General features: G+C 40.8%; 1 protein-coding gene and 1 non-coding gene across 6 annotated transcripts in view; one reads left to right on the top strand and one right to left on the bottom strand.

The window, feature by feature from the left end:
* Positions 1-26,641, bottom strand: part of LOC121277970 (inactive ubiquitin carboxyl-terminal hydrolase 53-like) — a 124,366-nt gene that overhangs the window by 44,757 nt on the left and 52,968 nt on the right. For all 5 annotated transcript variants that reach the window (XM_041187901.1, XM_041187920.1, XM_041187910.1 and 2 more), the window contains 4 exons: positions 24,347-24,493; positions 15,027-15,176; positions 12,662-12,824; positions 3,818-3,976 (listed from right to left, as the gene is read on the bottom strand). In XM_041187901.1, coding sequence (XP_041043835.1) covers positions 3,818-3,976; positions 12,662-12,824; positions 15,027-15,176; positions 24,347-24,493 — 619 coding nt within the window. The remainder of the gene's footprint in view (positions 1-3,817; positions 3,977-12,661; positions 12,825-15,026; positions 15,177-24,346; positions 24,494-26,641) is intronic.
* Positions 280-414, top strand: LOC121285864. The gene has a single exon (XR_005944816.1). It is a non-coding gene; the product is annotated as a U11 spliceosomal RNA (small nuclear RNA).

Genomic DNA, 26,641 nt, shown 5'->3' with positions numbered 1-26,641 from the left:
AAGACAGGGTTCATCAAGTCCAAGGGTAATAACATGTGTTATCACTAAATACAAGTCACACACCATAATTAATATGCAATAACTTCAGCTCTCTGACTGTACTGTCATTACTCCACACAAATCTGTGAACAAACCCATTGTTTTTAATAAGTTTACTAAAGATAACCTTTCAAGAGTCAATTTAAAATAAAAACTTGAGAAAAATCAGGCACATAAAGCTGAGGTTAGTGGGCCCTGTTTTTTTATTCTACCCAACTGAATTCCTCTTCATTGTGTACACCAAAGGGTTTCTACTGTGAATAGCACAGGGATGAGGTGTTTGCGCTTTATCTGTGCGGAATCGATATCAAGAGATTTTGGAAGCCCAATTTTTGTTTCTTGGAGCTGCTGGTGATCATTTGTCTCGGTACTCTGAAAAAAAAAATGACTTGGGCATAGGGCTAGAGGGAGTGGTGTTCAAATATGAAATAAAAACAGAAAATACTGAAAAATCTCAGCAGGTCTAACAGCAGCTGTGGGGAGAGAAACAGAGTTAGCGTTGACAGTCTGCACAACTCTTCTTCAATGCTTTTATCTCGGTGTTCAAATATACCTACAATACTCAAATAAAGGTATAATACTGCAGATGCTGGAAATCTGAAACAAAAACAAAAAATGCTGGAAAAACTCAGGTCTGACAGCATCTGTGGAGAGAGAGTGACAGAGATAACGTTTCTAGTCTGCATGACTCTTCTACAGATCTGTAGAAGATGTTTCTTTTATTAATCACTCCTGTAAACAAAAGGAATATGTTCAAGTCTTGCAGTGCTTGGTTGCGGACTCGAAACATTATCTCTGTCTCTCTCTCTCCACAGATACTGTCAGACCTGCTGAGTTTTTCCAGCATTTTTTGTTTACCTACAATACTTATTTGATGGTACAGAGCTTGAATTTTGCTGAAAAGAGAGACATGTTGCCAAAGCTTTTAATTTTGTGCTCATTAGGACAAACGCAAAATTTCAAAAAGATCGTAACAATTTATACTACAGGAGAAAAGGGTACTGACTGGTTGGTAAATCAACCCTCATTGTCACCATGGAGAAAGCAACGGGGAACATCTTTCCAGATGATTCAAAAACGCTGCAAGACTTGAACATATTCCCTTTGTTTGCAGGTGTGATTAATAAAAGGAACATGTTCAAGTCTTGCACCTTTTGTGAATTACCTGGAAGCATGAGGAGCCTATTGTTCCTGGTTGCTTTCTTCATGGCAACACCTCAGCCAATCAAAATCAACATCCTTTTCTCCTGTAGTATAAATTGTTGTGAAATTTGGCATTTGTGTTGGTCCCATTTTAAGTGGGCGGGCCAATTAAGGCTATGCGCTTCCTGTTCAGGCAGGGGGGCGGGGGATCCCCCCAAAAGTGAGATAACATTTCTAGTCTGCATGACTCTTCTACAGATCTGTAGAAGATGTTTCTTTTATTAATCACAGCTGTAAACAAAAGGAATATGTTCAAGTCTTGCAGTGTTTGGCTGCGGACTCGAAACATTATCTCTGTCTCTCTCTCTCTCTCTCTCTCTCCACAGATACTGTCAGACCTGCACATCTCCCTGAGGCTAAGTGCTGCCTCAGGGAGATCGCTGACACTTTTAAAAATATTAAAAAGAGAAAAAAAAACCTTAACATGTCCCCCTCATGTGACAATGTCACATGAGATGGGACATGCTCATAATTTACACTAAAACTTTATTAAACTTTTTAAAACCTACTTGAAACCTCATCCCGCCAGTAGATGTGGTTTCATGTTTTTTCTGTTCCCTGCCGGGGCTCCTGGCCTGCCTGCCAACCTTAAGGTTGGATGGGCAGGTCCTTTAATTGTTTTAATGATCCTGTCAATGGCCTCATTTGGCCACTGACAGGTCAGCGGGCCCGCAGCTGATTTTGCTGCGTCCCCGCCTTCCTGAAGATTCAAAAGGGGCGCAATGACGTCGGGGCCACCTTATATTTCACCTCTTTTCTATTTTTCCTTAGTTCTGTTGAAGAGTCATACGGACTCGAAACGTTAACTGTATTCCTCTCCGCAGATGCTGTCAGACCTGCTGAGTTTTTCCAGGTATTTTTGTTTAGACACAAATACAGAAACTATGTTTTAATAATCACTAATGGCATCTGGCATACTGCATAAATAAAGGCACTAGTAACATCTATAGGCAGCAAATCAACACATCTAGAGTTTGGGTCCAGTTTGGCAAGCAATCCTGCAAGTGAAAAATGCATGGAGATCAACAAATTGCAAAACAACAGAGATTAGAAGATCACAAGTCAACAGGCATCAGTAGTATACTAGATATTCATTGGCCACTTAACAAATCGTTGCCACTTATCACCTTACAGTCACACTTGGTAGTTTAAAGCCAGATGAGACAAATCTTGAATGTCAGCTGAAACTGCTAAGCAGCATTTAAGGTTAAGAATGGAAAAAAAAGCTGGTGTTTGAAAAAGCAAATTCCCTGAAGAAAAACTAGAAGTTCAGCAACAGTTTCCAAACACTTGCTGTAGAACCTAAAACAAAAACAGAAATACCTGGAAAAACTCAGCAGGTCTGGCAGCATCAGCGGAGAAGAACAAAGCTGACATTTTGAGTCCTCATGACCCTTCAACAGAACTAAGTAAAAATAGGAGAGGGGTGAAATATAAGCTGGTTGGGGGGTGGGGGGGTGTTGTTGTGGGGGTGGTTGTAGGGACAAGCAATGATAGGAGCAGACAAAAGAACAAAGAGGTGTTGAAGGTGATCATATTATCTAAAAGAATGTGGTAATTAAGAACGGATGGCAGGACACACAAGGTACAGATAGCTCTAGTGGGCGTGGAGTGAAATAAGACTAAAAGGGCATAAAAGGTATAGATTTAAAAATAATGGAAATAGATGGGAAAAGAAAAATCTATTTAAATTATTGGAAAAAGCAAAAGGGAGGGGGAAGAAACGGAAAGGGGGTGGGGATGGAGGAGGGAGTTCAAGATCTAAAGTTGTTGAATTCAATATTCGGTCTGGAAGTCTGTAAAGTGCCTAGTCGGAAGATGAGGTGCTGTTCCTCCAGTTTGCGTTGGGCTTCACTGGAACAATGCAGCAAGCCAAGGACAGACATGTGGGCAAGAGAGCAGGGTGGAGTGTTAAAATGGCAAGCGACAGGGAGGTCTGGGTCATTCTTGCAGACAGACCGAAGGTGTTCTGCAAAACGGTCATTCAGTCTGCGTTTGGTCTCTCCAATGTTGGAAATGAAGGACTGTAGCTTTAAGAGTAACCCGGTGTTGTAAGATCACATGATCTGTATAAACCAATGGGTTAGCAGCACGGGGAACCTCTGCTTTCTACCCTTAATTAACACATTCCTTTAGATAATATCACCACCTTCAACACCTACATTGTTCTTTTGTCTGTGACATCTGTTGATTATCTGCTCCTATCACTGCTTGTTTGTCCCTACAACCACCTCCCCCACCTTGAACCAGCTTGTATTTCACCCCTCTCCTATTTTTACTTCGTTCTGTTGAAGGGCCATGAGGACTCAAAATGTCAACTTTGTTCTTCTCCGCCGATGCTGCCAGACCTGCTGAGTTTTTCCAAGTATTTCTGTTTTTGTTTTGGATTTCTAGCATCCGCAGTTTTTTGTTCTTATCTCTGTAGAATCTACATGCTTGTGCTGCAGAATTTAGTGAGGGTGCTGAAACAAATTAGGTTTGTTGGTGCTGCAGAACTCTAGCAGCCCTGCCTATTATTATTAATAGAGTATCCAAGTTTTAAATGAACAGTGTCACAAGATAATTAATTACTTACTGAGCCCTCGCCCCTGACTATCTTGAATATAACCTCTCTGGAAACCTCCTTTAGTATTAGATGGCTGTTTTAGGGGCATTTTTGAACCACTGGTTCTTGATGGATGTCCTTCAGTTCCATTTTCCCTCATGTAATCAGCCATTCTGGCAGCAGGAATTTCTGTTACATAAAATATGCAGATATCATTTAGATGTAGATGTTGGAATCAAGCCACTTTTCACATAAGACACAAACACTTCGAGAAAATATAGCCCTGCTGATAGCAATGTCACCAAGCACTAAGTGAACTGCATTGTATAAATGAAGATCTACTAGAAAAACAGGATCAGTTTTGACTTTTGGACAACCAACTAGCAAATTGTAAAGGCTCGGGTCAAAGTGACAATCAGGGCTTTATTTGTGTTGGAAGTGCAATTTCCATATTAAAAAGGGACTTATCATCTGAAGCAGGCAGGTGTTTTGGACCCCTGGCAATAGACATCTTTCAAAATGGAGCCACCTACATTGCCATGTTAATAGAACAGGAGGGAGGCTTCTACCCCCATTTTAAAGGGATTATTGCTCCGTTAGTGCCAGGCAAGGACAGTGAAAATCAACCTCAGTAATTTCTCTCCACCAATTTCCTCCCTAGTTATAAACAAGGTCCAATTCTTAGCTCTAGTCTTTGTTCTTTAAATGAGATCTCACATAGCAATGTAAATAATCAGGCACACAAGTATAACAAAATATATAACACTTCCAAGCAATACCATATCAAGAAACAAGGAGTAGAATAGAATATTTTTATTTGGAAGTGGAGTCCCTTTCAAAGAATGAGGAAGAGAATTCAAAGTGACCCAACATTCATTCTTTGCTTAACTAACTTCCACAGTACAGTTAGAGCTGTACCCAAGCATTACAAAAATCAGTGGCGAGATTCTAAATACTAAGCAGAGTGCAGTCAGCTAGGATTCAATAGTGGGTAAATATTTTGCTCTTTTGCTGGATTACCTTTGGGGAGCAATGATTCTCAGAGTAATGTAGCAGCAAAGCACCTGTTATCTAAAATTGTCAAATCACATCATTAACTAGTGAAAGCTGTGTTTATATCTAACCAGAAGCCTGAAGAGAAATTCTCTGTATATTAGTCCAAGATGTGACCAAGACAAAAGGAGAATGTCCTTTTATTTCCATACCACCAGGTCTATCAAAAAAATGCCTATTGCCTAATTGCTAATTGCTGTTTAATGATAAAACAGCACATTTTGAAACATTTTATAGAGATTAGCCTTCTAGCATGGAATCCTGGAGTGATTGGGTGGGCATAAATTCTGCCATTTCACTTGATTATCTTTGGCAATTGATATGTATGTAAGCAGAATACTTTGCTCTGGAAATTAAACAGCTGAGAAACAAGTGAATGCATTCTATGTCAATATTCATCATGACTCTGATGATGTCCCAATCCACTTCACATATAATGAATTACCTTTTTTGAAGTATATTCTTGTAAGGGTAAAAATGGCAGTTAATTTGCTTCAAGTAATCTCCCATAAACTGCTAATAAAGCAAATTTTGATTGAGGAAGAAACATTAGTTACCTAAGAAATGGAAGGAGGTTTGTCTAAATACTTTATCCGGTAGGCAGTCACATCCCTTGGGTTAGGTGGTGGTGCAAGTCTGGTTAGTGGTCAGAGGGCATGACCACAAACCAGCTAGATAAAGGAACCCCAGGTGCCATTTTGGAAGCACTTTGAAATTTGCCATTATCTAATACTTATGAGGTTCTTGCGGCCCATGTAAATAGGAGCAAGAGAGGATGAGCAAATTCTTCATGGTACCATGGCACAAGAAACCATTTAAGTGGGGGAGCTGTGGTGGGATATGGGAATGAAAAGGAAGGTGATAGTACAGTATGGCCAGGGGGAATAAATACAATTCCCTGCAGCCATGATCAGGGATTCCAAAGGTTTTGTTGCCTGTCCAGTGCCAAATTTAAGAACATCTCCTCGCAGTCAGAGCTTGAAGTGGAAGACAGAGGTTCCAGTTGTCATGGCCCACACAGAAACATAGATAGATCTAGCAATGAGGTTCTGCTGATAGCCTGAGATGCAAGGGCCGAAATTAAGCAGAACTTCATAGATAACGTGCAAACTGGCATAGGCACAAACAGATCAGTCAGTTGACTGCATGGCTGGAAGAGTGGCATGGAAGGCAGGAGTTTCAACTCATGAAGCTCTGGCATCAGTACTGGAGAAAGAGTGAGCTAGGATAGTGGGAAAGGCTCTATTTAAGCTAGGCTGGGTTCAGTGATCTGGTGAATAAAATAATTAGGGCAGTAGATAGAGCTTTACACTAATGAAGGGAGGGTGTGGGAAGATTCAGGAAAAGGTAAATTCAAAAGCAGTATGACAAGTGTCAAGGCTGTAGAACCAAGTACCAATTTAGGTAAAAATAACCAGAACTCATTACAGCATTGGTCCAAACGTGGTCAAAAGAGCTGAACTCAAGAGGTGAAATGAGAGTGACTGCCATTCACATCAAGGCAACATTTAACTAAGTGTGTCATCAAGGACCCCTAGCAAAACTAGAGTCAATGGGAGTCAGGAGGAAATCTCTTCAGTATTTGGAGTCATACCTAGCACAAAGGAATATGGTTGTGTTTGTTGGAGGTCAATCATCTCAGTCCCAGGACATCGCTGCAGGAGTTCCTCAGGATAGTGTCCTAGACCCAACCATCTTCAGCTGCTTCATCAATGCCCTTCCTTCCATTGTAAGGTCAGAAGTTGAGAAGTTTGCTGATGATTGCACAATGTTCTGTACTATTAGCAACTCCTCAAATACTGAAACATATAGTGTTCATATGCAGTGACAGGAAAGTATAATAATTCTCATAATATCATTGTGATTTATCGTAAAAGTAGGTTTATAGTGAGGTTTTTTTGGATTGTGTGTGTGTGTGTGTGTGTTTAGGATTTAATTGAAGTGGAGATAGCTGGTCTGAATGCTTTGACTCATCAGAAGAAGCTAGGTTTGAAATGCTAAATACCTAAACATGGCTGAAGTTTTAGATTGTGAGGTAAGGAGAATTTGCATTTTTAGATAAATCAGGGTAGTCTGGACTTCAAAGAGAAAGTAGGATGTTACACTTAGCCAGAGAAGCTAGGCCAAGCAGTGTGTTTATTTTTCCCCAAAGGTTACTGATAATATAAACCATTTCATGGTGCTAATGTTATGAGAAAGGTAAAGTTCAAACGACATATAGGTACAGTGGAATTTGCATTAAAAAGGAGAAACATGTATAAAGGGAGATGAGGCTGTGTGTCAGGGAAGACGTTGAGAGATCTACCAAAAGTTTGAAAAGCCTCCAGTGGTTGTGCATTAAGCTGCTCTCTACAGAAACCGAAGTTGGGAAAAGCCACTTTGAATTTTACTGTCCAGGGTAGTGTGTTGACTTGCCTGGATCTGCTTAAAATCTTTTTTTTATCGTTGCCTTAACGGGAACGTAACTGGAAGCCAGATTAATTACGGGTTTTAAGATTTATTATAGTAGTAATTTGTAGACCTATATATGTACTTGAAATTTTTTCTTTTGTTAATAAATGTTTAATTTAACTTTCTAAAAAAAATCTCTAAAGTCTTGGTGGTCTGAATTCAGGGCACACATCTCGAAATAACTACAAATTCCAAACTCATTGTAAGCGTGTGATCAAGTTTCCCTCATGGATTTGATCTGCCTGGCACACATCAATTGCCACGTCATAACAGCAGCAAGATGTGAACAATACTCAGGCTTGGGCTGATATGTGGCAAGTAACATTCATGCCACACAAGTATCAGGCAATGACCATCTCCAACAAGTGAGAATCTAACCATCTTCCCTTGATATAAAAAGGCATTACCCATCGCTGAATCCTCTACTCTCAACATCCTAGGGTTACCATTAACCAGAAACTGAACTGGACGAGCCATATAAATACTCTGGCTACCCGAGCAGGTCAGAGGCTGAGAATTGTGGCAAGTAACTCACCTCTGACTCCCGAAGACCTGTCCACCAACTTCAAAGCACAAGTCAGGAGTGTGATGGAATACTCTCCACTTGCCTGGATGACTGCAGCTCCAAAAATACTCAAGAAGCTCAACACCATCCAGGACAAAGCAGCCTGTTTGATTAGAATTCAATCCACAACCTTAAACATTCATTCCCTTCACCACTAATGCAGAGTGGGTGGTAGCAGTGTGTACCATCTACAAGATGCACAGCAACAACTCGCCAAGGCTCCTTCGATAGCACCTTCCAAACCCGTGACCTCTACCACCTAGAAGTACAAGTACAGATGCATGGGAATACCAATAACTGCAAGTTCCCCTCCAAGCCACACACCATCCTGACTTGGAACTAATTCACCGTTCCTTCACTGGCACTAGGTCAAAATCCTGGAACTCCCTTCCTAATAGCACTGTGGTTATACCTACAACACATAAACTGCAATGACTTAAAAAGGCAGCTCACCACCACCTTTCAAGGACAATTAGGGATGGGCAATAAATGCTGGCCTAGTCAGCATTGCCCACGTACCATGAAAGAATAAATTTTAAAAAGTGGGCTAGGAAGGGGCATAGAGGAACAAAGGAATGAGGCATTAATGCTTAGGGCAACATTGAAGAAAATTAGAAAAAAGCTTAAGGCACTGTATTTTAATGTGCAAAGGCTTTACAGTAAAGTGGGTGAATTAACAGCACATATAGAAATTAATGGGTTTAATTTAATAACCATAACAGGGATGCATGGCAGAGTGACCGAGATTGGGAATGAAATATCACAGGATACTTGGCTTTCAGAAGAGATAGGAAAATAGGAAAATGGAAAACGAAGAAGGATAGTCCTAATAACAAAGACGAGGTGAAGGCACTACAAAGAAACAATCTTAGCTTGAAAAATCAAGATACAGGACTGGATCTTGTGTATTCAGCAGAAGCCCCACCAAAGGAACTGAAAGTGAGGGGCGACCCTGCTTCAGCCAGCAGCAGGATCCAAGAGACATATTTCTGGCAGTGGCCTATTAAGCGATCACTGCCAGAGCTGCTATCGCAATTAAGCACAGCAGCCTACCCCCAAGAGTTGCTGCCCCCTTAACAGTGGCACTACTAGTGGTGGCCATTGCTGAGGCTACATCTGCAAAGAGAGAGCACTTCAATGAACGGGCACCCTCAGTGAGGGGAAAGTGGGGTTGGGGGGATGGTTAGGCCAGGCAGGCAGGTCCAATTAAATCTGGAGTTGGGGAGCTGTCTCACAGTGCACAGGCAACCAGATCCCACTGGGATACTGCCAGGTTTCACTGGACGGTCTCCCCAGCTGGCAGCAGGCTACACAGCTTCTGCCATGAGAAAAATAGCTATGAAGGTGGGAAGTTGCCCTTAATTGGTAGCAATTCCAGCCTTCCCATCTCCCAACTTGTCATCTAAGGGCTAATAAAATTCTGGCCACAGAATCAGTTTCAGTAGAGCTAAGAAATAACAAAGTCAAAAAACAATGGTAGAGTAGCTCATATGCCCCCTAACAGTACGTATACTGTCAAGCAGAGTATAACTCAGGAAATTAGAAGATGCATGAAACAAAGGTAATACAGCAATCATGGAGGATTATAATTTTTACACAGACTGGGCAAGCCAAATTTGCAGCAGAAGTGTGGAAGACGAGTTCATGGAACACATTAAAGCTAGTTCTCTAGATTTGTAGGCCAAGGGGCCCATCAAGGCAACAGGCTATTTTGGGTGTAGCTTTGTGCAAAGAGACAAGGTTGTACCTGTAGTAAATAAGTCCTTGGGGAAATTTTTTTTAATTACACTTGAGTAATTTAGTTAAGACCAAAACTAGGGGATTAAGTCTGAACAAAGCTAAGTATAAAGGTTAGATAGAGGGGCAAATTGGCTAACCTAGATTGGGAAACTAGGTTAAAAGATATGACTGTAGGCAGGTAATGGCAAACATACAAACATTAATTTATGATTTGCAATGATTACATAGTCCCTTAAATGATTAAATTCCCACCAGCAAAGTTGGTCCAACCATGGCCAACAAGTGAAGTTAAAGGTAGTACTAGATTAAAGGGTGAGTCCCATATTACTGTCAAACAATGGTAAATCTGAGGATTGGGAGGATTTTAAAATTCAGCAAGGATGGAAATTGATAAAGAAAGAGAAAGTAGGATAAGAGGGCAAACTAATTTGAAATAAAAAAAATTGTAAAAGCTTTCATAGCTGTGTAAAAAGGAGATTAGCAAAACTATAATGAGAAATAATTTGTATCTGTCTTCATGGTAGAAGGCAGAAAATCTTTCAAGAAGTGGCCGGGAACTAGAAATCTAATGAAAAAGAGAAACTTAAGGAAAAAAATGAAGTAGTACAGATAAATTAATGGGGTGAAAAGCTGACAAATTATCTGGACAGAGATGGTGGATCCATTGGTTTTGATCTTCCAGAATTGCACAGATTCTGCCACAATCCCTGTGGATTGGAAGATAAAAAATGTAACCCAGAGATTCAAGAAAGGAGGGAGACGAAAACAGGAAACTATCGGTCAGTTAACCTGACATCAGCAGTAAGGAAAATGCCAGAATTTACTATTAGGGATGTGATAACATGACACTTGAATGGGCAGAGTTAACACAGATTTAAGAGAAATAAAAAAACAAAATACTGAAAAAACTCAGCAGGCCTAGAAACATCTATGGAGAGAGAAACAGAGTTAACGTTTCAAGTCCAATATGGCTTTTCTTTTCTGCTTTAATTTAAGAATAAGAAATTGTGTTTGATAAATTTGTTTTTTTTTAAAGATGTAATCAATAGGTTGGAGAAGTGAATACAATACAGCCACTGATTTTCAGGTTTTCAAAGAGCATTCAATAAATCGTCATTCAAGAAATTATTACAGAAATTAGAGCTCATAGGATTAGGGTAATATATTATAGATTATGAACCAACTAACAGAAAACAGTAGGAACAAACAGATGATTTGTGAGTTGGAAGGCTGTAAGCTACTGGGATATCACAAGGGTCAGTACTACAGTCTCAGCTATTAACAATCTACATCAATGATTTAGATGAGGGGACCAAGTGTAATGTACATGTGCTTGCTGACAATACAAAATTTGGTGGAAACTAGGCTGCGAGGAGGTTACGAAGAGCCTGCAAAAAGGTTTAGACAGGTTAAGTGAGTGTGCACAAGTGTGGCAGATGGAATATAATGGGGAGAAATGTGAAATTGGAATAGCATGGGAAAGTGGCATTGAGGCAGATGATTAGACATGATCTAATTGAATGGTGGAGCAGGCTTGACGGACCAAATGGCCTACCCCTGCTCCTATGAAGTTATAGTATTATAGAAAAGCAGAATATTTTTCAAATTGGTGAGAAAATGTTGACATTCAGAAAGATCGAGGTGTCCTTGGATATGCATCACAGAAAGTTAACATACAAGTACAGCAAACAAAGTAAATGGTCTGCTAGCCTTTATTACAAAGGGTTGGAGGATAAGAGTAAATAAGTCTTACTGCAGTTGTTTACGGCCTTGAAACCACACCTGAAGTACTGTGTACAACTCTGGGGTCCTTACCTAAAGAAGGATATATTTAGAGGGGCTGCAACTTCACCAGGCCAATTACTGGGATGAGGGGATGGTCCTACAGTTTCGATGTTCAAAATCCGACACCATCGGGACTGAGACTGTGCCTGACTTTGGGTTCTCCAGGATATTGTGTTAGCCAAAGGTGGAACAGGCAGCATTCTGCCGAGGAATAGAGAGGGCTGGGGGAGGCAGGTCTTAAAGTGCTGCAATGAACTCAGGTCTGAGCTCGTGAACTAGAACACCAAACAGTCTGACAGAAAAGGGATACCGGACTTCGACGCTTGTGTAATAAGCAGTTATGTATCTGCAATTATATAAAAGTTGTAAAATTTTAGGGCCCATGTGATATCCTTCATTTTCACCAATTATACAAAATTATAATGGCCATGGGAGTCTACTGAAATCATTCGTTTTTTTTTTGCAGTGTTATGCATGGTAGTATGTTTGGGGTGGGGGAGAGGGAGGGCAGGAGCGTTGAATCACTGTTCTGGGAGCGACACCCAGATCTCCTGAGAGAAACATGTCCAGTTTTCGGAAAGTTGGATTTTGGGTAATGTACCTGCTGGAGGAGAGACTGAGTAGGCCAGACCTACGTCTGAAATGCTTTTCAACAAAGCCTCCAGTTACAAGTCAGGAATCAAGTTGAAAATTTTGATTGGGACCAACAAGAACAATGAGATGAATGACCAGTAAATCTGTTTTTGTGGTGTTGATGCTTAAATGTTGAACATGAAGTGGGAAATTCCTCTTCTTCAGAAAAGCTGCAATGGATCAATTACATCAACCTAAAATGAAAGGTCGGCTTTCATTTAAAGAAAGATGGCATCTCCAAAATGCAGCACTTCGTCAGGACCACACGGAAGTATCTGTATTGATTAAGCGCTCAAGTTCTGGAGTGGACCCATGATCCCTTAACTCATCATAGATTCAAACTGATAGTAAGGACAATAAAAATAAATAGAAAACTACTGGTGGTATTTCAACGTTAACATTTTTGAAGTTACTGAATATTTTTCTTTGCTATTGACAAGACAGTATGCAAATTAATAAAAATACACAATAGCTCAATGGTGAATACGTTTACATATTTAGCAGCAACATAAAATGAAGGACAGATAAACTTTGATAAACTGCCATTAGAATCAGCAAAGTCACAATGCTTGACATACCTATGAAAACTTAATTTACAAAAGGAAGTAACTTCTGGAGTTTTTTTTATTTGAAGGTGTAAAACTGACCTGAATCCTCTCCATCTGGTTTACAGTGAGCAGACTGAAAGGCATGTCTTGGTACATCCTCTGTATTGACTGGCATACCATAGGGATTAGCATAAAACAACAGCAGAGGTTGGAAGTGACCTCGAATACACTTGGAGAGCACATCTTTCCACTTTGATCCAACCTATTAGATGAATATTTTTTTAATTCAACAGCTTTGCAATCAGATGGATGAAAGTATGTATGACAGATCTAGTTATAATATAGCCTTTAGGTGAAAAGTAAATTAATAAGGTGAAAATGTAATTAATGCATAGCTTTCTTCCATCCTATCTTTTAGTATATTTTTGTTAATCATTTTCTTCCTTTCTGAATTAAAATATTATGCAAATTTAAATTAGAGTTATTGTCCTTTTGCACTGGATTTTCCATACACTTTGATCTTATAGTGTTGATAAACAGCTGTGAAAAAATAAGATTTCTGTTTAGAGTTAAGCAATTGAACCTTTATCAATCTCAACAAAATACTGAATTTAGGATATCAAACTACAATATTTAAAACTGTAGCACAATACATATTCAAGAATGGCTTATGTCTCTTAATCTTAAAAAAAGTTTTAGATTTTTTATTTAATTTCAAAAGATATTTAGTGTTATGATACACCAAAGGCAACCAGTGCCAACAAACATATATGGTGGTCAGGACCAATCATCAACACAAGCCCCTCTGTGTTGGATATGGATCACTGTGTTGACAGAGGAAGGGAAAAAAGATAAAGTTTTTTTTAATGTGATTCATAAAAAACACAATTAGTGTATTATTTAATTAGTAACAGCTAAAGCAGAGAAAAACATACATTTGGATTTGAAACGTGTTGATTTGTTTAACCAAACCAAGATACTCCTAATGGCACTGTTCAGAGAGAAATATTAAAATATTAAGATTTGAAATAGTTTGCCACTCTCAATTATAGTTTGTTTCCCCAGAGTTAGCCATTAATCTTAAATGACAAACTAGCTAATAACATGTAGTGAATGAACCCTTTAAATGGCACTGCTGAAAGGTCCTTTCTGCCTGTTAGTGTCAAGTTGCTAGGCAAGTTTACCATATGGTGAGTCAGGAGCTGAGGTACCAAAGATCATCCAAAGGTCTTAGAAGCAGTGTATGACTCTTAATTACATATTTTAATTACCAATTTAAATAGTTCTGGCATACACACTGGACACCTACAGAAAAATCCAGTATGGTGAGCAAGGCATGAAAGAAGCTATATGGTATGTCCAGGTGCCTGTTCTGCTCAAGAAATTTGAACACTGAATTTCTAGGCTAGTTACAACATTGGCATAGGAACACATTAAAACTGGAGTTAAACTGCTGCATGGGAAAGGCATGAACATTCATCAATGAATCAGCAGCTGTAATCTGAACCAGCTCTTTTTAACCACTACAGAAACTGTGCTTTGAAATAAGTAGGGATTTCTAATGCCCAATACTATTCTACATTCTTGCAAATAATAATGGAAGCATAGCAATCAAGGTTTCACTGCTTGTACATCTTTTGAGCATATTTCTCAAACAGCTGTACTCTTAATAAAGGTATTACATGCTTACAGCCAGAAAATAGGCTAAGAAGCACTGAAGTAAGTATGCAACACCCCCAAGTGAACAGTTTTTAGAATTGTGTATAAACACAATTTTTCTAAAAACACATTTTTACAAAAAAAATTCAACATTTCAGTTCTTAAAAAACAGAAATACGGACAACAAACAGCAGAGAAACAGGCTATTCCGCCCAACTGGACCACGTTGGTGTTTATGCTCCATCTAACCATTTCCCACACTCATCGGCTCACTCCATCTGCATAAACTCTGGTTCTTTTCTCTGTCACTTGTTTATCTAGCTTCCCCTTAAAAGCATCTATGCAATCCACCTTAACTAGCCTTTGTGGTAGCAAGTATCACATTCTGAACACCCAAGATTTTAAAAAAAGTTCTTCCTGAATTCCCCTTAGATTTATTAGTGGCTATATTTATAACTCCTAGTTTGGCCTCCCCAACACATTGAAAAATCTTCTTCATCTCTATCCTGTTAAACCCAATTTTAAAGCCTTTTGTAGTAGTCTTGATGGGCCAACTGGATTTTCCCTGCTTGCCTATTTCATATGTTCTATCATTCACCTCCTTAAATTTTCCTTTTCTAGGGGAAAAGCACCAGCCTGTTCAATCTTTGTTGACATGTATAATCTTGTTCCTCTGTCCCTGTAAATCTCTTTCTGCATTTTCTCCAGTGCCTTTATATACTTTTTAATAATACCAAGAACAAAACTGTGCACAGTACACATTTTATGTGCCATCATATTTACAAGTTACTGATTTAAAGCTCACCTCTTTAACAGTAGCATCATCAAAGAAAATCCATTTAGAGCTTTTAGTATGGAAGGCAAAGGTGCAATAGTGTCTGCTGGAATAGCATACCATCCCAACAAGGACCAACTCGCTTCTCTGGGCCCCTTCATCAGTTGCTTGGAAGAAAAGCTTAAAAGAAAAAGCATTGCAGATTAAGCTTTGTCATTGCACATAACACTTAACTACTAATCACAATTTAATTGATAAGATCTCATGCCTTGTTGGCTCTTAAAGTGACTTCTTTCTCTCTAACCACAAGTTAGATATATTGGGAATAAGTCATATACATCTCACCAAGAGATTTATATTTTTAAACTTGAAGTTTCAGCTCAATGCTGTGCCAAGCCCAGTGCCATGCCAAGCCCAGTGCCATGTTATTATTTTGTTCCAACAATGTAATATCTTTCCCAATGGCAGCCCTTTCACATCTTTGACCTTATTTCTGTAAGCATAGTCCAAATATTCCTTTAAGCAGGAAAACTTAATCACAAAAATGCCATTATAATGTTCAGAGCCTACTGAATTCATTTTCACTGTCCTACTAAATCAAGCCAAACAACATGCAGAGTGGGTTTAATCTCATGCTCAACTGAAAACATTCACACATGATCAGACTACTCAATTAAATATAAATCAACCTCACCCCTTCAACCCAACATATGATTCCCGTTACTTGCAATTAAAATGAAAAAAATTAGCATTAAAAGATGGAAAATAACATTTTCTTGTAGCGATGGTTCGACTTAAACTTGGGCCTTCAATCCTCCACCCACACAACTACTGATTTCTGCATGGTCATGTTGAGGAAAGCAGATCAGGTATTTCTCATTGAAAGGAACATGAAAGATGGGTTAGAAATGGGAATAGAAGGGAGGGGCTTCAAGTTGAAAGCAACCCCCAGAGAAGGCAGCTGAGTGAGCAAAGAGTTTGGTTTTAACTGGAGTTCAGCACTAAAGTATAATTGTTTGAAACTACTTTCAGTTCTTTTGAGTTTTCAAGTCCAGTTATTATGACAATGTTGAATGGAACTTGCATTATACAGAAAGAAGATGGGCTCCCAGAATGCTCAATGCAGATGATGGTCACCATGAGGCTACAATAGGTTAGTGATACAGTGCAAGGGAAGTGATGGCTATCCGCTGGGGAGCGTGGTTCAGCTAGAATGATTGAGCTGCAGGTACTGAAGGAAACACCTTCAAAGAACCCTTGTAAATGAAGTTTAATGAGTTAAGTGCTTGATTAAAACTCAGGATTCCCAATGTAATAATTTCAGGATTACTCTTGCCACGTGCTAGGCCAGAGAGAAACAAATTAGGCACATCAATGCAAAGCATTATTAATTGATATAGAAAGGCGGATTTCAGATTTTATTTGGAGACTAGGAGCATCAAACAAAATGTGACACTGAGCCACATAAGGGCAGGTACCCTGATTGGCAGGATGTGATTAATAGCCTCCCACAACGATCTATGTTGGGGTCTCAACTCTTTACAGTATTGACTTGGATGACCGGATGGAGGGGTACAGATCCAAGTTTGCTGATGATACAAAGATCGGCAGCATTGCAGATGGAAGCATAAAATAAAGAGATAATAAAATAGATTAAGTGATTGGCAAAACTGTGGCAAATGGGTTTCATTATAGGCAAGTGTGAGGACATGCACTTTGGACCTACAAAGAATAATTAAAATTCTTTCTAAATGGTGAAAAGCTAGAAGCAGCGGAGATGCAGAGACACTTAGGGGTCCATTTAGACAGATTAAAAATGTCAGGAATAGGTATAAAAAAAATCAAAAAGGCTAATGGAACGCTAGCCTTTATATCTAGAATGCAAGAAGACAACGGTCACGCTGAAGGTATACAAAGCCCCAGTTACACCACACCCGGAAGTATCGTGTTCAGCTCTGGGCACTGCACTTAAGGAAAGGCATACTGGCTGTGAAGGGATGTAGCTAAGATTTAATAGAATGATTCTGGTGTTATGATCTTGGTAGAGGCTGGTAATGTGTTTATTTTATTTTCTTTTGTGTGGAAATCAAAAAAAAAACCAGGTATTTACTAAAAGAATGAAGCCACAAGTACCATTGCTGTAAACAAAAGATTTTTACTGCACCGAAATCAAAGAATATGAACACTAATAACTACACTTTATTGGCTGAATTTTGTGCCTCCCTGGTGGGTGTGTTTCCTGCGAGGCGGGGAGGGGCATGTAAAATGGTTCAGGCGCCCATTCCACCTCCTTCCCACCCACCCCCGAGCTCATTCCAATAATATGGGGGGGGGGGGGGCTGCAGACAGGCACCAAAATTGGCAGTGCACCCACTATATTTAAATTACCATTTAAGGGTTAATCAGGCTTATCAAACCTATTGACCAGAATACCACACTGCTCGCACCATAATATATGTTTGGCATGGGCAGCAGGGCAGGAGCTGGAAACCCGTTTTTTAAATTTAAATGGTTAAAGTACGGTGGAGGGGGGCAGTGGGTCGCTCTTCGGGTCTGCCCTTTGCCATGGGGCAGGCCCCCATTAGACTGAAATCACCTTCCTTCCTAACTGTTCCCTCTCTTAAATCCACCCTTTCCGCTTCACTGCCCCTGTCCTTAACGTGCCCAAACCCACCTGGCCCAAGAGCTGAGACTCCGGGGATCCCAAGCACATACAAGCAAGGAACAGGACTCGGCCATTCAGCCCCTTGAGCCTGCTCCACCATTTAATATGACCATGGCTGATCTGATAATCACCTGAAATCTGCATCCCATTTACTGCTGATAACCTATCACCCCCTTGCTAACTAAGAATCTATCCATCTCTGCCTTAAAAATATTGAAAGACTCTGCTTCCACCACCTTTTCAGGAAGGCAATTCCAAGGACTGACGACCTTCAGTGAAAAAAATTTCGCCTCATCTCGGTTTTAAATAGACGACCCCTTATTTTTAAACGGTGACCCCTAGTTCTAGATTCTCCCACATCTACCCTGTCATGACCTCTCAGGATCTTATATGTTTCAATCAAGTCAGCTCTTTCTTTCGTAAACTCCAGCAGATACAAGCCTAGTCTTTTGTCATAAGACAGCCCACTCATTCCAGGCTGTTTTTAATATTCATTCATGGGACGTGAGCTTCGCTGGCTGGGCCAGCATTGATTGCCCATCCCAAGTTGCCCTTGAGAAGGTGGCGGTGAGCAGCCTTCTTGAACTGCTGCAGTCCATGTGGTGTAAGTACACCAACAGTCCTGTTAGGAAGGGAATTCCAGGATTTTGACCCAGTGACAGTTAAGGAACTGCAATATATTTCCAAGTCAGGGTGGTGAGTGACTTGGAGGGAACTTCCAGGTGGTGGTGTTCCCATCTATCTACTGCCCTTGTGCTTCTAGATGTTAGTGGTCATGGGTTTGGAAAGTGCTGTTTAAGGTGCCTTGGTGAATTCTTGCAGTGCATTTTGTAGATGATACACACTACTGCTACTGTGCGTCGCTGGTGGAGGGAGTGAATGTTTGTGGATGTGGTGCCAATCAAGCTGGCTGCTTTGTCCTGGACGGTGTCAAGCTTCTTCAGTGTTATGTGAGCTGCACTCAACCAGGCAAGCAGGGAGTATTCCATCACACTCCTGACTCTGTGCCTTATAGATGGTGGACAAGCTTTGGGGAGTGAGGAGGTGAGTTACTCATCACGCGATTCCTAGCCTCTGACCTGCTCTTGTAGCCATAGTATTTATATGGCTAGCCCTATTCAGGTTCCAGTCAATGGTAACCCCAGGATGTTGATAGTGGGGGATTCAATGGTGATAATGCCACTGAATTTCAAGGGGCGATGGTTGGATTCTCTATTGTTGGAGGTGGTCATTGCCTGACACTTGTGGTGCAAATGTTACTTGCCACTTGTCAGCCCAAGCCTGGATATTGTCCAAGTCTTGCTGCATTTGGACATGGACTGCTTTAGTATCTGAGGAGCCAGGAATGGTGCTGAACATGTGCAATCATCAGTGAACATCCCCACTTCTGATCTTATGATGGAAGGGTCATCGATGAAGCAGCTGAAGATGGTTGAGCCGAGGACACTACCCCGAGGAACTCCTGTAGTGATGTCCAGGAGCTGAGATGATTGACTTCCAATAACCACAACCATCTTCCTTTGTGCTAGGTATCACTCCAACCAGGGGAGAATTTTCCCCCGATTCTCACTGACTCTAGTTTTACTAGGGTAGGTAAACGTTAGGTTGGTAAACCTTCTCTGAATTGCTTCCAATGCATTTACATCCTTCCTTAAATAAGGTGACCAATATTGTACACAGTACTCCAAATGTGGTCTCACTAGTGCTCTGTACAACTGAAGCATAACCTCCCTACTTTTGTAATCAATTCCCCTCACAATAAATAACATTCAATTAGCTTTCCTAATTATTTGCTGCACTTGAATACTAGCCTTTGTGATCCATGGACTAGGACACCCAATCTCTGCAATATGCTTCTCTTTTATTTTTCCTGCCAAAATGGTCAATTTCACATTTTCCCACATAATACTCCATTTGTCAGATCTTTGCCCATTCACTTAACCTATCTATATTTGTTTGTAGCCTCCTTATGTCCTCTTCACAAATCACTTTCCTACCTATCTTTTGTGTCATCAGCAAATTTGGCAACCATCCCTTGAATTCCTTCATCTAAGTCATTTATATAAATTGTAAACAGTTGAGACCCCAGCACTGATCTCTGTGGCATGCCACTCATTACATCTTGCCAACCTGAAAAAGGCCCATTTATGCCTACTCTCTGCTCCATTTTAGCAATCCAATCTTCTATCCGTGCCAATATGTTACCCCCTATGCCATGAGCTTTTATTTTCCGCAATAACCATTGATGTGGCACTTTATCAAATGCCTTCTGGAAATCCATGTACAGTACATCCACTGGTTCCTCTTCATCCATAGCACATGCTACTTCTTCAAAGAACTCCAATTGGTTGGTTAAACACAATTTTCTTTTCACAAAACCATGTTGACTCTGCCTGATGACCTTGAGCTCATCCAAGTGCCCTGCTATAACCTCTTCAATAATAGCTTCTAACATTTTCCCTATGGCAGATGTTAAGCTAACTGGCCTGTAGTTTCCCACTTTCTGCCTCCCTCCCTTTTTGAGTAATGGAGTTAACATTTGCTATATTCCAATCTAATGGGACATAAGAACATAAGAAATAGGAACAGCAGTAGACCATTCTGCCCCTTGAGCTTGCTCCACCATTCAATAAGATCATGGCTGACGATCTTGTGTTTCGATTTCCACATTCCCATCTAACCACAATAACTTTTGATTTGACCTTCCCCCGGATCTAGGGAGTTTTGGAAAATTAAAACCAATGCATCAACTATCTCATTAGACACTTCCTTTAAGACCATAGAATGAAGTCCATCAGGACCCAGGCTCTTGTCAACCAGCAGCTCCAACAATTTATTCAGTACTACTTCTCTAGTGACTGTAATTTTCCGGACTTCCTTCCCAACTTCCAGTTCCTGGTTTATAGCTGCTTCTGGGATGTTACTTGCATGATCCATAGCAAGGACTGATGCAAAATACCTATTCAATTCATCTGCCATCACCTTGTTTTCCATTATCAGTTCTCCAGACTCGCTTTCTATAGGAACAAAGCTCACTTTGTTAACTCTTTTCTTTTGTTAAATATTTATAAAAACTCTTTTTATATTTCTGGCTAGCTTTCTTTCATACTTTAATGTTTCCCTCCTTACTAAGTCTTATCGTCATTCTTTGCTGTTCCTTATACTCTGTCCTATCTTCTGGCCTTCCACTTATCTTTGCCCAATTAGATGCTTTTTTCTTAGTCATTGGAATGTATCTATTCTGTGCATTCTGAATTATTCCTTTAAATATTAGCCACTGCATCTCTATTGAACTATCCCTTAACCAAATTTGCCAACTCACTTTAGCCAGCTCAGCTTTCTTGCCCTCATAATTGCCCTTACTTAAGTTTAAAAACTTAGTCCCAGACCCACTCTTCTCTCCCTCAAACGTGATATAAAATTCAATCATTATGGTTGCTGCTGCCTAGGGGACTCTTCACTATGACATGATTCATAACTCCAACTCGTTGCACACTACCAGGTCCAACATAGTCTGCTCTCCGGTTGGTTTTAGAACATGCTGTTCTAAGAAGCGATCCAGAAAACATTCAATGTACTCCTCTTCTAGGTTAGCTTTGTCCATCTGACTTTTCCAGTCTATATATAAATTAAAATCTCCCATGATTATCACCGTGCCTTTCTGACAAGCTCTAATTATTTCTTCCTTTATGCTCAACCCTCCCATGTGATTATTATTAGGGGGCCTGTACACAACTCCTACAAGTGACCTTTACAATTTCTCATCTCTACCCAAACCGTTTCCACATCCAGCTTTCCTGAACTTCGGTCATCGCTCTCTATTGTGCCAATACCATCAATAACTAACAGAGCCACTCCTCTACCTTTCCCTCACTTCCAGTCCTACCTAAATATCCTGTATCCTTCAATATTCAGGTCCCAATCCATGTCCACCTGCAGCCATGTCTCCGTCATGGCTACCAAATCGTAATTATTTATTTCTATGTACACTCTCAGTTCATCTGTTTTGTTTTGAATACAATTCAGGTACAGAGCTTTTAGTTTTATCCTTTTATTCTTTTTATAATTTCTACTATCATCTGTTGGTTTACTGTTAGATTTGTACTCTCGATCCCTTCCTGTCACGTTGTTTTCATTTCCCGTAATAATACTTTTTTCTTTTGTCTTGTCTCTGCTCTTTGATTTACCACATCTTCCCAAATTTGATCCCTCGCCCCCACTATTTAGATTAAAACCATCTCTATTTCCCGAGTTATGCAGCTCGCCAGAACATTGGTCTCAGCCCAGTTTGGGTGTAGGTCGTCCCAACGGTACAGATCCCACTTTCCCCAGTACTGATGCCAGTGCCCCATGAACCAGGACCCACTTCTCCCACACCAAGCTTTGAGCCACGCATTTACCTCCCTCATCTGATTTATCCTATGCCAATTTGCACATGGCTCAGTAATAATCCAAAACCTTTGAGGTTCAGCTTCTTAATTTGATGCCTAGGTCCTCATACTGACTATGCAGAACCACCTCCTTTATCCTGCCTATGTCATTGGTACCTACATGGACGACGCCAACTGGGTCCTCCCCCTCCGACTGCAAGTTCTTCTTAAGCCCCGCACCCTAGCACCAGGCAGGCAACACGGCCATCTGGACTTACACTCTGTACTGCAGAGAACGGTGTGAATCCCTCTGACTATAATATCCCCTATTACTACATTCCTTTTTCCCCCCCACCCCCACTTGAATGGCTTCCTGTACCACAGTGCCATGGCCAGTTAGCTCATCCACCCTGCAGCCCCAACTCTCAACCAAACAAGCTGAAAAGACCTCAAACCTGTTGGATAATTGCAGAGGCTCACACTCCTGCCCACTGAGTACCCTTACCTGCCTCACCCGCAGTCACACCCTCCTGTTCCTGACCATTGACCAAATCAGAAGACCTGGGACTTGGGCTCCACTCGGTCCTCGTTAATCAGCCTGACAACGCTTTATTGCTGCAGGGCTGCTCAGTGAGGAGTCAGTCAGCTTCACAGTGACATGGTTTCCAAGAGATGGGTACCATCCGTCCACCCACTCCCTCACCCCACCCCCAAGAATTATTCAGCCCTACGTTAAATAATCAGTCACGTTAAAGATATTAAAAGTACAATGAACAAAGTTACTTATACCCTAAATCTGAACTTCTTAACTCCACTTTCTTTTTACACCCATTTGACTTAGACTTCCAATAACTCAAGTCAGATACTTACCAAAATTGGAAGGTTAACCACTCTGTCTAAGTGGTTTCAAAGATTCTTATACAGGCTGAGATTTCTTGGACCTTCTGTTTACTTCCAGCAAGGTTGTACCTTCACATCCCCTCCAACCATCCCATTGTTGTGAACTTACCATTTAACACAGGCATCTCTAGCATCTAAAGTGTAGTCACCTTGGGCCAGAACTTTCCTGGTTCTAATATTCTTTAACTCTGGAGTCTTGTACCTAAAACTCACTCTCTTATCAGTTTGTCTATCCCAGAAAATCAACTCACTGTTTAGTTGAGTCTTTCAGTTAACAAAAGTTTTAATTCTTTTACCAACACACAGAATTTCAATTGATTTGTCCTAGAAAGAAATGTTCTAACCAGATTGTTCTAAACTCAAAACGAAACTGCTTGAACACAACACCACACACACACCTCCCCCCGCCACGTATAATATACAATAAAGATGGGGCAACAAGTTAACCTCATGGGCAACTTGGTCACATGATCATTTTCTGGAAGCAAACTTTTTTTAAAAAGCCGAAATCACCTCAGACACCTCGGTCTCAAAGGAACCATGACCTCCAGCACAAAATATAGGCTTTTCTCCCAAATAATTACATATGCCATCACACTAGACTCCAACAGTTAACTTACAAAGAGATTACATTAGTTTATAGAACCAGGGTTTATTCCCTGCAATTTAGAAGATTGATGGCTTATTTAATACAGAAGAACAAGTTCTGCTGATTCGACAACCTAGGATTAGAGGCATAGGCTAAAAATTAGAGCCAGGTTTTTCAGGGGTGTAATTAGGAAACACTTCCACATAGAAAGGATGGTAGGTGTTTGGAACTCTCTTCCATGAATTGCAGTTGATGCTGAGTCGACTATTAATTTGAAATTTGAGACTGATGGATTTTTGTTAGCAAAAAGGTATTACGGGTTAAGAGGCAAACAAAAGCATATGAAATCAGGTCACAGATCAGCCATGTTCTCATTGAGCTAAGTGGCCTATTCTTGGTTCTATGTTCCTATCAGGAAGTCTGATTGACAAACAACTGCAAGAAATGTGGCTCATCTGCCTTCTTGATGAAAGGCACTGCAAAGGTCACATTATGCCCATAAATGGAAACAGCCCATAAAAAAAAATCTTGAAAATGGCACAGTTAGTTCAGTAAAGGGATTCAAAATGGCTTCATGACAGTTGCTGATTTTTCAAGCGCTTACTAGGGCACACAAATTACTGTTTCAGGCAGCTTGCAATTGAAGTTTCACTCAAATTATCAGCATCTCATTGTAGACATGGGAAAGATGACTAAACTTGTCCTAAAACAAGTATTTTAAAAAGCCTTTTCAAGTTCGGACATGGTCCTACTGTACATTCAGACACTAAACAGTAGTTAATATTAGAAATAAGACAAAGTATAAGAGCAGTCTCTTCTGACTTACTCCAGGGAGATAGAGCTGTGGTGCCAAATATCGAATCACATCCAATGTGAGATCTGAATTCTCAGAATCCCATACCAAACCGATGGTGACTATCTCTGGGCAATTCATTAGCACACGTCTGATCTTTATCTTCTGCCCACAATTACTCTGAATGATGAAAAGAAATATTAAAATAGCAAAGTCTCAAACATATCAGCAAACAACATCAAAAATGTTTCTGTAACTGTTATATAGAAGATATGTGCCAGCATGTTCAATTTGGATGTCAGCAAACAGAATTTTTTTCTGAAAATATTTAAAACCATTTAAAAATCCTGGAGAATGCAGCAGGAAGAGAGCAGCCAACAGGATCTTGAATTGCTGTCATCAACATAGACAGCAGCACAAGCCAAGTTAAACCCTTTGGAAAAACTGCTATTGTTCAATTACATGAAGGAAAAGTATGAATAACAGTCACACACATGAACTTACCTGAAGTTGAATTTCTGTAAAACATATAGCAAATTTCAAGATCCAAAACCTACCAATATCCCTCAGTCACAACTTGTTACTATTTCTTACATTCATTGCCAAAACATGAAATTATAAAAGTACAATACGTAACCTCATGGCCTGGCATATCATCTACTCTACCATTACCATAATCAACCCTGGTTCGTGAAGAATGCATGCCAGGCATACTTAAAAATGAGGTATCAACCTGGTGAAGCTACCACACAGGACTACTTGCATGCCAAACAGCAGAAGCAGCATGCGATAGACAGGGCTAAGTGATCCCACAACCAATAAATCAGATCCAAGCTCTGCAGTCCTGCAGTCCGTGAATGATGGCAGGCAATTAAACAACTCACTGGAGGAGGTGGTTCCACAAATACCCCCATCCTTAATGATGGGGGTGCCCAACACATCATTGCAAAAGACAAGGCTGAAGCATTTGCAATCATCTTCAGCCAGAAGTGCCGGGTGGATGATCCATTCCGGCCTCCTTCGCCATATGATATCAAGAAACAGCCAAAGGCATTGAATACTGCAAAAGCTGAGTCCTGACAACATTCCAGCAACAGTACTGAAGACTTGGACTCCAGAACTAGCCACACCCCTAGCCAAACTGTTGTAGTACAGCTACAACACTGGCATTATCAGGAAATGTGGGAAATTGCACATTTATGTCCTGCCCAGAAAAAGCAGGACAAATCCATCCCGGCCAATTAACACCCCATAAGTCTACTCATGAACGGGCCCAGGGCCATCACTTTTGGCCCTGAAAAGTGCCCAGTCTACCTCCGGTTACCGGAGGGCAAGGTATCTCAAAGATTTGAGCAAGTGAAGTTAGCTGTTTCACAGTGCTACTATGCAGTAGCAACATGAGTGGTATTCGCCACTAACAGGATGCTGCTGTCAAGCCAAAAAGACATTTTGTCTATTACATAAATAGAGTAATGTGGTGTATGAATGTCAGTGCCAGTGTGATGCGAGGTATGCAGACCGCATGTCCCAAAGACTGGTGGATCATATCAAACAGCATGACCCTTCTGCTGTTTGCAATGTGCAAGGTACAGGCCATACCAAACCAGCCCGTGCTTTCAAAACTCAAGACAGAGCGGAATCGTCCCAGGCTCGCACTCTGCGGTAGTGGGCAGGAAAGAAAGACGCTTTACCCACCAACCGCTTCTCATGCCGTGTCATCCCAGTCCCGCCTCATTAATATGCATCCCCAGGAAAATGCTGTTTTGATGGCAGGCGCACTCTCATTCACCTGTCACACCATCACCTCACCACTTCATCATGCCAGGCACCATATTTAAAGTGCAGCCACATGCATATCTCTGGGCGCTTCAAGACCAGAACTGCCACACAGAAGACATGGCCCCGAAAGGCAAGAAGATTGCCACCCTCGGTTCAATGATGCATCCCTCAAGTGCCTTTTGGACACAGTGGAGGCCCACCGTGATGTCTGTATCCCCGCTCAGGCCACAGGAGGGGCAGCAACATCACTAATCCAGCATGGGAGGCACCAACGCCCTGCAAAAGAGGACAGCCACCCAGTACTGAAAAAGGATGAATGATCGCTTCTGTTCCACCAGGGTAAGTCGCTTTTCTCTTCACTCTCAACTATCTCACTCACAAACCCATCACACATGATCTCACTCACTGCCAGTTCAAGGGACATCACCATTCACTCTCTCATACACACCTTCATTGTCCACATCCCACCCATGGGACCACTCACCACCCACACATGCCAGCCATACATATAAGTTGGCCAGATAGGTGTCCTGATTACACTTTCTCCAT

The sequence above is a fragment of the Carcharodon carcharias genome, chromosome 1, assembly GCF_017639515.1.
Source record: "Carcharodon carcharias isolate sCarCar2 chromosome 1, sCarCar2.pri, whole genome shotgun sequence".
Lineage (NCBI taxonomy): Eukaryota > Metazoa > Chordata > Chondrichthyes > Lamniformes > Lamnidae > Carcharodon > Carcharodon carcharias.
Note: the sequence above shows the minus strand (reverse complement) of the source record. Positions and strands in the feature narration are given on the sequence as shown.